The sequence below is a fragment of the Salmo salar genome, chromosome 09 (assembly GCF_965601325.2).
Source record: "Salmo salar chromosome 09, fSalSal1, whole genome shotgun sequence".
In the NCBI taxonomy this organism is placed as follows: Eukaryota; Metazoa; Chordata; class Actinopteri; order Salmoniformes; family Salmonidae; genus Salmo; species Salmo salar.
In genome coordinates, this window is record NC_138299.1 from 114249162 (window position 1) to 114262624 (window position 13463).

At 40.9% G+C, this 13463-nt stretch overlaps 1 protein-coding gene across 1 annotated transcript in view; it reads right to left on the bottom strand.

Annotated features, from left to right (window-relative positions):
• Window positions 1–13463, bottom strand: part of col4a3 (collagen, type IV, alpha 3) — a 148924-nt gene that overhangs the window by 107131 nt on the left and 28330 nt on the right. The window contains exon 2 of the mRNA XM_014213415.3: window positions 9302–9358. Within this exon, the coding sequence (XP_014068890.2) occupies window positions 9302–9358 (57 nt within the window). The remainder of the gene's footprint in view (window positions 1–9301; window positions 9359–13463) is intronic.

Consider the following 13463-nt stretch of genomic DNA (forward strand, 5'->3'; position numbering starts at 1 on the left):
GTACCTAACCTGAGCACAGGGAAGTATTATCCACAGATACTCACTGTCACTGTAGCAGAACATAGGATATTATTGGAGATGTTGGTGGCTAAAAAAACAAGTAGGAGTTGGGAGACAGGTAGGGAGTATCTGAAAGATTCAGTCCTAGATCTATCAGTGAACCACAAAGGCAATAGGAGATCAGGAGAAGGAGACAGATTCAATGCAATAGTTATTCATCAAGGCAGTCGAGGTAGGGACAGCAACTGAAGCAGCGGTAGTAGTGGTGAAGGATGCTATAGTAATAGCATGGAACTCGACTACGGTGCAAATGAAGGGTATCTTGAAGTATGCATCATCAAACGCAGTACTTACAAAGTTATGTCCAGAATGTGAGCAGTTTATTTTTGGATGCAATGTTGAGATATTCACAGATGTATCTATGGCATAACACAATCATCCAAACCGGAAAAATGTAGGCTACATTTGTCCTAGTGCTAACTGAGGAAAGATTGACGCAACACAAGCGGTCCTATTTTGTCCAGCGAAGAGCCCGGATCTCAATCCCATTGAGCACGTCTGGAACCTGTTGGATCGGAGGGTGAGGGCTATGGCCATTCCACCCAGAAATGTCTGGAAACCTGCAGGTGCCTTGGTGAAAGAATGGGGTAACATCTCACAGCAAGAACTGGCAAATCTGGTGCAGTCCATGAAGAGGAGATGCACTAAAGTACTTAATGCAGCTGGTGGCTACACCAGAAACTGAACGACCCATACACTAAATAGAAGTCCCTATCTGTTTCATGGGCCTGCTGTAAGCTGCCTAGATGCAGCCAAAACAGAAGGATAAATGCGGTCAGAGAAGCACTGCCCCCTCAAGATTCTGAGCCTGCCTGGCAGGGTTGGACCTGCAAAGCCAGAGCCCCCTGATGAGAAAGCATAATATACAGTCGTGGCCAAAAGTTTGAGTGACACAAATATACATTTTCACAAAGTCTGCTGCCTCAGTTTGTATGATGGCAATTTGCATATACTCCAGAATGTTATGAAGAGTGATCAGATGAATCGCAATTAATTGCAAAGTCCCTCTTTGCCATGCAAATGAACTGAATTCCCCCCCAAAATTCCCCCAAAAAACAGCCCTGCCACAAAAGGACCAGCTGACATCATGTCAGTGATTCTCTAGTTAACACAGGTGTGAGTGTTGACGAGGACAAGCATGGAGATTACTCTTTCATGCTGATTGAGTTTGAATAACAGACTGGAAGTTTCAAAAGGAGGGTGGTGCTTGGAATCATTGTTCTTGCTCTGTCAATCATGTTTACCTGCAAGGAAACATGTGCCGTCATCATTGCTTTGCACAAAAAAGGCTTCCCAGGCAAGGATATTGCTGCCAGTAAGATTGCACCTAAATCAACCATTTATTGGATCATCAAGAACTTCAAGGAGAGCGGTTCAATTGTTGTGAAGAAGGCTTCAGGGCGCCCAAGAAAGTCCAGCAAGCGCCAGGACCATCTCCTAAAGTTGATTCAGCTGCGGGATCGGGGCACCACCAGTACAGAGCTTGCTCAGGAATGGCAGCAGGCAGGTGTGAGTGCATCTGCACGCACAGTGAGGCGAAGACTTTTGGAGGATGGCCTGGTGTCAAGAAGGGCAGCAAAGAAGCCACTTCTCTCCAGGAAAAACATCAGGGACAGACTGAAATTCTGCAAACGGTACAGGGATTGGACTTCTGAGGACTGGGGTAAAGTCATTTTCTCTGATGAATCCCCTTTCCGATTGTTTGGGGCATCCGTAAAAAAAGCTACCATCAGTCCTGTGTCATGCCAACAGTAAAGCATCCTGAGACCATTCATGTGTGGGGTTGCTTCTCAGCCAAGGGAGTGGGCTCACAATTTTGCCTAAGAACACAGCCATGAATAAAGAATGGTACCAACACATCCTCCGAGAGCAACTTCTCCCAACCATCCAGGAACAGTTTGGTGACGAACAATGCCTTTTCCAGCATGATGGAGCACCTTGCCATAAGGCAAAAGTGCTAACTAATTGGCTTGGGGAACAAAGCATCGGATTTTGGGTCCATGGCCAGGAAACTCCCCAGACCTTAATCCCATTGAGAACGTGTGGTCAATCCTCAAGAGGCGGGTGGACAAACAAAAACCCACAAATTCTGACAAACTCCAAGCATTGATTATGCAAGAATTGGCTGCCATCAGTCAGGATGTGGCCCAGAAGTTAATTGACAGCATGCCAGGGTGGATTGCAGAAGTCTTGAAAAAGAACGGGCAATATTGACTCTTCGCATCAACTTCATTTAAGTCAATAAACGCCTTTGACTCTTATGAAATGCTTGTAATTATACTTCAGTATTCCATAGTAACATCTGACAAAAATATCTAAAGACACTGAGGCAGCAGACTTTGTGGAAATTGATATTCGTGTCATTCTCAAAACTTTTGGCCACGACTGTACAAGGAAATTCTCAAAGCTGCTAATGAGAACCTTGACGACCTAGTACCTAGCCGGTGGGAATTCCGGTGGGGTATCCCCACCCAGGTAGTGGCAGTGCTAGCAACACTGGCTGCAGTAACCCATGGGGAGGGGGGGGGTCACACTCCGACAATCAGAGAGGCCCTGGTGGCACAAAAGAATCAAAGGTCTGACTGCACAAAGATGCTTGGGCAAATGGTCACAACTGGGGACCAGTGTGTGTGTGTTTCAGGGGAACATAGTGGATCTGATCTCCATCACCTAGGACTTGACAATGGTTAATCAAATCTAACATTTTTGCCACGTTTTGCTCAATCTTGCATGCTTTCTCAAACAGATTTAACTGTATATGCATCCATAAATCAGGTCCTGTCTTGAGTTGGGCTCTGGGATGTAACAACCGTTGAGCATCTGAGCTTATGGTTGATTGTGGGGGAAAGGGGTTGAGTGTGTGTGTGTGTGTGTGTGTGTGTGTGTGTGTGTGTGTGTGTGTGTGTGTGTGTGTGTGTGTGTGTGTGTGTGTGTATCCCATATCTGTTGCAAGGGTGTAAGGATATTAGGGATAATAAAGGAGGAATGAAAATAATTGTTTGCTAAAATAATTTACATAATTTGAGTCAATTTGAGGTGTACCTGTGGGATGTATTTCCAGCCCTACCTTCAAACTCAGTGCCTCTTTGCTTGACATGGGAAAATCTAAAGAAATCAGCCAAGACCTCAAAAAAAGTGTATACCTCCACAAGTCTGGTTCATCCTTTCCAAACGCCTGAAAGTACCACATTCATCTGTACAAACAATAGTACGCAAGTATAAACACCATAGGACCACGCAGCCGTCATACCACTCAGGAAGGAGATGGGTTCTGTCTCCTAGAGATGAACGTACTTTGGTGCGAAAAGTGCGAATCAATCCCAGAACAACAGCAAAGGACCTTGTGAAGATGCTGGAGGAAACAGGTACAAAAGTATCTATATCCACAGTAAAACGAGTCCTATATCGACATAACCTGAAATGCTGCGCCGCAAGAAAGAAGCCACTGCTCCAAAACCGCCATAATAAAGCCAGACTACAGTTTGCAACATCACATGGGGACAAAGATCATACTTTTTGGAGAAATGTCCTCGGGTCTGATGAAAGAAAAATAGAACTGTTTGGCCATAATGACCATTGTTATGTTTGGAGGATAAAGGGGGAGGCTTGCAAGCCAAAGACACCATCTCAACCGTGAAGCACGGGGGTGGCAGCATCATGTTGTGGGGGTGCTTTGCTGCAGGAGGGACTGGTGCACTTCACAAAATAGATGGCATCATGAGGCAGGACAATTAGGTGGATATATTGAAGCAACATCTCAAGACATCAGTCAGGAAGTTAAAGCTTGGTTACAAATGGGTCTTCCAAATGGACAATGACCCCAAGCATACTTCCAAAGTTGTGGCAAAATGGCTTAAGGACAACAAAATCAAGGTATTGGAGAGGCCATCACAAAGCCCTGACCTCAATACTATAGAAAATGTGTGGGCAGAACTGAAAAGCGTGTCTCGAGCAAGGAGGCCTACAAACCTGACTCAGTTACACCAGCTCTGTCAGGAGGAATGGGCCAAAATTCACCCAACTTATTGTGGGAAGCTTGTGGAAGGCTACCCGAAACGTTTGACCCAAGATAAACAATTGAAAGGCAATGCAACCAAATACTAATTGAGTGTATGTAAACTTCTGACCCACTGGGAATGTGATGAAAGAAATAAAAGCTGAAAGAAATCATTCACTCTACTATTATTCTGACATTTCACATTCTTAAAATAAAGTGTTGATCCTTACTGACCTAAGACAGGGAATTGTTATTAGAGGTCGACCGATTAATCGGAATGGTGGCCGATTAATTAGGGCTGATTTCAAGTTTTCATAACAATCGGAAATCTGTATTTTTGTGAGCCGATTTGGCCGATTATTATTTTTTTTTTTAGACCTTTATTTAACTAGGCAAGTCAGTTAAGAACACATTCTTATTTTCAATGACGGCCTAGGAACGGTGGGTTAACTGCCTTGTTCAGGGGCAGAACGACAGATTTTTACCTTGTCAGCTCAGGGATTCAATCTTGCAACCTTACGGTTAACTAGTCCAACGCTCTAACCACCTGCTTTACATTGCACTCCACGAGGTTACGCGAATGCAGTAAGAAGCTAAGGTAAGTTGCTAGCTAGCATTAAACTTATCTTATAAAAAACAATCAATCATAATCACTAGTTAACTACACATGGTTGATGATATTACTAGTTTATCTAGCCTGTCCTGCGTTGCATATAATCGCTTAGGTACACGTTGCTCCAACCATAAACATCAATGCCTTTCTTAAAATCAATACACAAGTATATATTTTTAAACCTGCATATTTAGTTAATATTGCCTGCTAACATGAATTTCTTTTAACTAGGGAAAACGTGTCACTTCTCTTGCAAACAGAGTCAGGGTATATGCAGCAGTTTGGGCCACCTGGCTCTTTGCGAACTGTGAAGACTATTTCTTCCTAACAAAGACAGCCGACTTCGCCAAACGGGGATGATTTAACAAAAGCTCATTTGCGAAAAAAGCACAATCGTTGCACGACTGTACCTAACCATAAACATCAATGCCTTTCTTAAAATCAATACACAGAAGTATATATTTTTAAACCTGCATATTTAGCTAAAAGAAATCCAGGTTAGCAGGTAATATTAACCAGGTGAAATTGTGTCATTTTGCGTTCATTGCACGCAGTCAGGGTATATGCAACAGTTTGGGCCGCCTGGCTCGTTGCGAACTAATTTGCCAGAATTTTACGTAATTATGATATAACACTGAAGGTTGTGCAATGTAACGGGAATAACGTTTTGTTTTCGAGATGATAGTTTCCAGATTCTACCATATTAATGACCTAAGGCTCGTGTTTCTGTGTGTTATAATTAAGTCTATGATTTGATAGAGCAGTCTGACTGAGCGATTGTAGGCACCAGCAGGCTCGTAAGCATTCATTCAAAATAGCACTTTCGTGCGTTTTGCCAGCAGCCCTTCGCAATGCACTGCGCTGTTTATGACTTCAAGCTGGTGTAAGATTAGGCTGGTGTAATGAATGTGAAATGGCTAGCTAGTTGGCCCGGGTGCGTGCTAATAGCGTTTCAAACGTCACTCGCTCTGAAACTTGGAGTAGTATTTTCCCTTCCTCTACATGGGTAACGCTGCTTCGAGGGTGGCTGTTGTCGATGTGTTCCTGGTTCGAGCCCAGGTAGGAGCGAGGAGAGGGACGGAAGCTATATTGCTACACTGGCAATACTAAAGTGCCTATAAGAACATCCAATAGTCAAAGGTATATGAAATACAAATCGTATAGAGAGAAATAGTCCTATAATAACTACAACCTAAAACATCTTACCTGGGAATATTGAAGACTCATGTTAAAAGGAACCACCAGCTTTCATATGTTCTCATGTTCTGAGCAAGGAACTTCAAGGTTAGCTTTTTTACATGGCACATATTGCACTTTTACTTTCTTCTCCAACACTTTGTTTTTGCATTATTTAAACCGAATTGAACATGTTTCATTATTTATTTGAGGCTAAATTGATTTTATTAATGTATTATATTAAGTTAAAATAAGTGTTCATTCAGTATTGTTGTAATTGTCATTATTACAAATAAATAAATAAAACAAAACCATTTTTATTTTATTTATTTTTTTAAAGCAGCCGATTAATTGGTATCGGCTTTTTTGGTCCTCCAATAAATCGGTATCGGCGTTGAAAAATCACAATCGGTCGACCTCTAATTGTTATAAGGATTACATGTCAGGAATTGTGAAAAACTGAGTTTAAATGTATTTGGCTAAGGTGTATGTAAACTTCCAACTTCAACTGTATATCAAAAGTTTGGGGTCACTTAGAAATGTCCTTGTTTTTGAAAGAAAAGCATTTTTTTGTCCATTAAAATTACACCAAATTGATCAGAAATACAGTGCTAATGTTGTAAATGACTATTGTAGCTGGAAACTGATCATTTTGTATGGAATATCTACATAGGTGTACAGAGGCCCATTATCAGCAACCATCACTCCTGTGTTCCAATGTCACGTTGTGTTAGCTAATCCAAGTTTAGAATTTTAAAAGGCTAATTGATCATTAGAAAACCCTTTTATAATTATGTTAGCACAGCTGAAAAACTGTTGTCCTCATTAAAGAAGGAATAAAACTAGTCTTCTTTAGACTAGTTGAGTATCTAGAGCATCAGCATTAATGGGTTCAATTACAGTCTCAAAATGGCCAGGAACAAAGCACTTTATTAGCACTGATGATTGGCTGAGAGAAATTGATGATAAAATGATTGTGGGGGCTTTCTTGTTAGACTTCAGTACAGCTTTTGACATTATTGATCATAGTCTGCTGCTGGAAAAACATATGTGTTATGGCTTTACACCCCCTGCTATAATGTGGATAAAGAGTTACTTGGCTAACAGAACACAGAGGGTGTTCTTTAATGGAAGCCTTTCAAACAAGTGTCTCCCAAGTCGCGCAGCGGTCTAAGACACTGCATCTCAGTGCAGCGTCATTACAGTCCCTGGTTTGAACCCAGGCTGTAACACATTGTAAATAAGAATGTGTTCTTAACTGACTTGCCTAGTTAAATAAAACGTGTGTATGGTGTTTAAATAAGATTATAAAGAGTCAATTGTGTGTGATGTCTGAATAGATAATGACCTGGCCAGTTTGCATGGTTGAGTGTCTATGTATGTAACATGAAGTGAGTATAGCCTTAATATGCAGGATGATAATTGTAATCTATAGTATAAACATCATAACTGCATTAAACATAATATTCATAGAAAAACAAATCCCTGCATTTCCATAGTAATTGACGTTTCACATTATTATGAAAGAGAAATTGCATTACTATAGACGGCTTCAATAAAGTACAAATGTACCCCAACAAGATGTTATTCCCCAATATCTTCCCATTGCTTGTTGTAAACATAGATGTACTGTAGACAAAGACAAACAAACAACAAACATATCAAATTATAGAAAGTTTTAGACAAGAGAGAGAGAGAAGGAGAGATTGAATCTTTTTGTAGTCAAAAAATTGAGTGAACAAATGTGAACGATGATGAAGGCCAGTGATGAAGATGCGACTTGCTGATGCCAGCCTGGCATTTTGAATCAATTTGGCATTGTCAAGATGGATGGCTGTATATTTTCATCTCACAGGAGAAAGCCACACCTTCGCCGTTGCAATCTCCAGGTTGAGACATTCCCACAGAAGTCCTGGGGTCACTGAAATGTGACACCTGATGAAAACTTGAATTGACTAAATTAATGTAACTATGTGAATTAAATTGTTGTGTTTGCTTTGTTTCAAGAGCTTATAAAGAGCTGCCCATTTTGATGTCTTATTGCATTGTATGTTTTCTGGTTGATGTATTTTTAAAGTGACTGGATTGAAATTGTATGTTAGGTTGACTGGTTATCAGGCACATTCCTGTTGTCTGGTCATACCATTCAAATTTCGTATGATTAGATTAGAGTCTGGGTGTGTTTTCCTGCCTTTTGTTTCACTATCAAAGTGCTACGAAATGTTAATTCAGGTTGGGGGTATGTTCACACTTGAATTTGGTTTAAGGGCAGTAAATTCACTCATACTTTGCGAACTTGCTACTAAGCTCCTGTGCGTATCAGACACACATGTATTTTTCTCTTAGATATTATTCTAAACTAAAGATGTGTAACATAGTAAATTACTATCAACTAAATAAGACAACTATGTTATTCTGTAATGTAACATGTATTTCATGTACACTGGAATTGCTTGTGTCAATTATTTTGTGACTAATACATTTTTTTAGTTGAATTTAGTAAATGCATTCCTTGTTTTAGAGAGTAATTCTTTGATTGACTACAGTATATGCCTATAATTTAGTAGGTCTATTGATAGTTGTTATACTTACACTATACACATAGCACATGCTTGGCTACCAACTTGACCTCCCTGAGCTGCTTGCCTCAATAAATGAATGCTAGAACATTGGTTGCCAGGATTAGCGATTTGTATCTAGCCTCTTAATAATTGCATAATGTTGCAAGATAGGCACATATTCATTATAGTCAAAATGAGTCGGTAATGCAATGATTCACTATCTTGCGAGATCCTCCTATTGCATTTATTCACATAATAATGGAGTCAGATTGATAAATGAGAAAGGCACGCTTATCCCTCTCCCTCGGTTGCATGGATACAGTCTTTTGCAACTCTTCTGTACAGGATACAGTCTTTTGCAACATTCCTTATCTCCTGGGGAAATTGATAATTAAGACCGAATATTGTCCCTTTGAGTTCCTTTCCCCTTCTTTTGATCAGCTCCTTTTGTTGGTAGTGATAACATTTTGCGTTGATAGGTCATTTCGAGCTCCAAGTCTGTGCACTCTGAAGCTGAGGAGGAGCCTAGAGTTTAGTCAGAGTGAAATTCTCACGCTCCATGGAAAGAACAAGCCACTCACAGCCAAGGTAAAAAACATTTTATTCAAACAGACTGTGTACTCAGGGAAAACAGGGTGATGAAGGAGTAGCTGTTGGACATACAAACCCGAAGCATGCTCTCTGGAGGAAGTTTCAAGACGGACTGCATGAAATCTCTGATTGTGACCTCTGGATTATTGGAAGCGTTTGGGAACTAGCATAGGTGTGATGAGGTATGATGCGGTAAGGTGATCAGGTGAGATGCAGAGCAGCAGTCTTTCTCTCTCTTTCTGGAGTAGGGTTAATGAATAAAGTAAAGTATAATATAGAGTGTTAAAGTGTTACGCCACTTACCTTACTGCCTTTTACTCCATCACAGTGACACCTGGACTTTCCGGTGCAGCTACACACCTGGGGACAAACGGGACAACAGTCAGTTTCACACACCCAACTCACTAAGTTGGCGTGAATACAGTATAACATGGAATGGCAACACTCCAGGTAAAACCCTGACGTAACATTCAGCTGATGTTGATAGAACCTTGGTTCAATTTATGCTTCCTAGTGGAGAAAAAAGTGCTAAAGCGTTTCAAGTGTTTGGAAGTGTGCTTGTTACACTGATGACTGGTCTATGTTTACTCTGTATTTGAGAAAATCCTCTAACACATCCTCTAACAATTATCAACAGCACTATTGAGTAGACAGAAATTCAAAGGATTCCTCGCCAAACACGACATTCTACAGTACCCCGGCACGCACATTTGCATACTGTATTATATTCTGTTTGTCTTCCACTACTAGGGCTGGGAGTGCAAGTCATTGCGTGTGTGTTTGAGCTGATTATCCGCAGCTCTGTAAAGAACAACCAATCTTCACAATGCCTGGAGAGGCATTTAACCAGTCAATTTGCTATAATTATCCTATATTGTGAAATAATCCTATATTTAGCATCTTGAACACTCACGTTGAGTCAATAATCCTCTCACAACAAGGCGTACCCACAAACCCACCCAGAAACCCCAGTGGTTCAGTTCTGCCATGCCCAGGATGCCATGTTGACCTGAAACGTGTCATAGCTCAGACCTTCTTATCTCAGGTGGGTACCTTCCTGAAGTAGGTCAGACACAACAAGAATGTATGATAATCTTGTATCAAGTTAGAGCTGCTGGTTTGATTTGCCTTGTTTTTCCTTGTTTCCCAAGGTAACAGAATCTCCTTTTGTTGACTGACTGTTGCGTGTTCCTAATGAATGAGATTGTCTGTGCCGGAAGAGAGACAGAGTTATCTGGGGAGATGTAGTGAGATAGACACTCTGTCCACAAGGATTGTTTGGGTTTCCGACAGATGGCAACACAAATGGAGCAGGGGTGGAGGGAGCAGGGGCATATTTAGTCATTTGGATGCTCCAGGCAGAGGGCAGTCTGAGGCCTCCCTCCATCCCCTCCTATGTGCTCTTGCACAATTTTTTTATGTCATTTTTTGCATTTAAAAAGACATGTAATTTAACAGTAAAAATGTATTACCTTTTAATATGGCAAGAACACAACCAGTCAGGATGTTTTCATCTGATTTTCATCTGTCAAACAAATCATTTCAAAAAGTACGTTACCTTTGTATGTTCATCCAAAATAATTTGCAAGTGGCTGAAACTATCTCACCGAATAAAGCATCTGTGCAAGCGAAACAGCTCCCCTCTGGCTTACTATATGTAGCCCATGTATCTGATGCTGTCTGGACAAAAACAGTATGACATGCCAAACTTTTTTGGGCCAGACAGCATCAGATACATGGGCTACACATACTGTACATGTCCTCTGCATCTGCCTCATCGACGATGGCAGTATTATCAAATAAAAGTGCTGTTTGCAATCATATTGTGTGAAACAATGCACAGGAATGCTGTAAGCGTGAAAAAGTCCATTATTATGAACCAGTCTGTGAGTGATTAATGACACTTGTTTCTACTATTATGAGAAAATCTTGAATTATATTAATATCAATATTAAACACCGGATATGCATATGTATGTAAATAAATGATTGCTCTTTTATTAGATGGAGCCTCATTAACCTGGGCACAGTGGAAAGGCAAAACCTCCCTCACTCCCCATTTCCTTTGCAACTTTGAAGCGACCTGCAGATTTTGCTGCTCCTCAAGCGGAGAATGGGGGGGCTCAAGCAACAACAACAAAAAAAGATGACTAGTATTATTATCACGAGGCCCCTTGATGATGTGAGGCTGAGGCAATTGCCTCTTCTGCCTAATGTTAAGTCCGCTACTGTGGGAGGGAGACAACGAGACAGACAAGGTCCTATCTATTGTAGACAAACACGCACAAAATCTCTTTCTCCCACACATGAGCACACACACACACAAACACATACACAGACACACGCACACACACAAACACATGCAGACATAAACAATTGTCAAACTTTTAAAAAAGATCAACAAAATAATGTATTGTATAGTGGTTTTACATTTTTATACTAACCATGTAAATAATATGATCATAGCAGAGGGATAGCAATGTTGGTGTCAAAAAACTGTGCAAGTGGGGAGGTGTGTGGAGCACTGTGTGCGTGTGTGTGCATCAGACTGTGTGAATTTGAATGATGTTATCGCCCTGGCAAAATCGCGGGCCCTGTGTGAAGGCTATGGCTCCACAGTCCCCTGATAACACATCATCAGACAGAGACCTGCACACACCTGGGGCATGCAGGAGAGAGAGAGAGAGAGAGAGAGAGAGAGAGAGAGAGAGAGAGAGAGAGAGAGAGAGAGAGGCGGGAGGGGAAAGAGAGGAGGAAAGAGAGTGGAGATGGAGGCAACATGAGGTGACAGGAAGAGAAGAGGAATCTGGAGTGAAAGAATGAAGAACAAAGTCGAAAAAGAAGAGGAGAGAGAAAGAGATTAAGGATGGACACAGGGATAGAGACAAAGACAGCATGTAGACCTAAATTACTCTGTTCTCACAAAGATTAACACTAGTTACCAGGGAAAACTGTAAAAAAGGACTGTGAGCGGTCATGGACACTTATATCATAGTTGTCATAATCTAATAATATATTAAGACATTTTGAAAAGTCAATGAGTATGTGTCTATTTATCAGTAACGAAACACAGTTTAGAGGAGTTGCATTTCACTATGGTTTCATCACGGTGGGGTGTGGGGTATAAGGGGTGAGGTGAGGTGGGGAGAGATCTGGAGATGTATATTCTGAAAATGACAGACCATCCGTCACCAGCATGCTGGCTTGCCCATCTGTGAACACGGACATATAGCGTTTCTCCTTGTTTTGGAATCCGTTGCATTTTCTACAGGCTTTGATGTTCCGCCACCATGGGTTTGAAAAGTGTTTTCTGTTCTCCGGTATTCTTGGAGAATACAGTGTTTTCTAATCTTCTCCATCTCTTGAGAGCGCCACATGCCTACAGTATATTTGTACCCACTTTAGGTTGGTTGGAGTGGAAGGCTGCTGGCGTTGGCTTGCTCAGGTTTGGATGAGGTGGTGTGTGTGTGTGTGTGTGTGTGTGTAAGGGTTTGTGGTCAGATTACTGAGCCTGTTAAAGCCTATAGGCAAAGCACCGATTCACTATTGTGATTTATTAGACAAAAGGGAAATATTGAAAAAGGTGGTCAGGAAATGTGTTTACAGTGATTCCACATTATTCTTCTCTTTACACTACTGAGTGGTGGTGTTAAAATCTGCTTCCTAAATGGCACCCTATTCCCTATATAGTGCATTACTTTCAACCAGGGCCCATAGGGCTCTTATCAAAAGTAATGCACTATGCAAAGAATAGGTTGCCATTTCCTTGCCAGAAGCCTGCCAATATCCTCTGTAACAGTGAACTTCCTCAACCTCAGTGCTTACCTTCTTACTTGTCAACCTCTCTCACCCCTTCCTTCACCTCTCCCCCTTCTCTCGTCCACTCTCAACCTCTCACCTTAGCAAGCACATACTGGCTCTGTTCTTATCTCACACATCATAGTTGCCATAATCTAATAATATATTAAGACATTTTGAAAAGTCAATGAGTATGTGTCTATATATCAGTAACGAAACACAGTTTAGAGGAGTTGCATTTCACTATGGTTTCATTTCAAATGACAACCTATTCTTTATATAGTGCATTACTTTTGATGTTGAAAGTAATGCACTATATAGGGAATAGGGTGCCATTTAGGATGCAGATTGTGTTCTTAACTGACTAGCTTAGTTAAATAAAGGTTAAATAAAAATAAATAAATAATACTTGAACCTGACCCCATTTCATTCTAATATTGATCCCCCCTCCCCCATCTCTCTATCTTTCTCAATATCAATTTAAGGGCTTTATTGGCATGGGAAACATATGTTTACATTGCCAAAGCAAGTTAAATAGATAATAAACAAAAGTGAAATAAACAATAAAAAATGTACAGTAAACATTACTCACAAAAGTTCCAAAAGAACAAAGACATTTAAAATGTCTTATACATTACATTTACGTCATTTAGCAGACGCTCTTATCC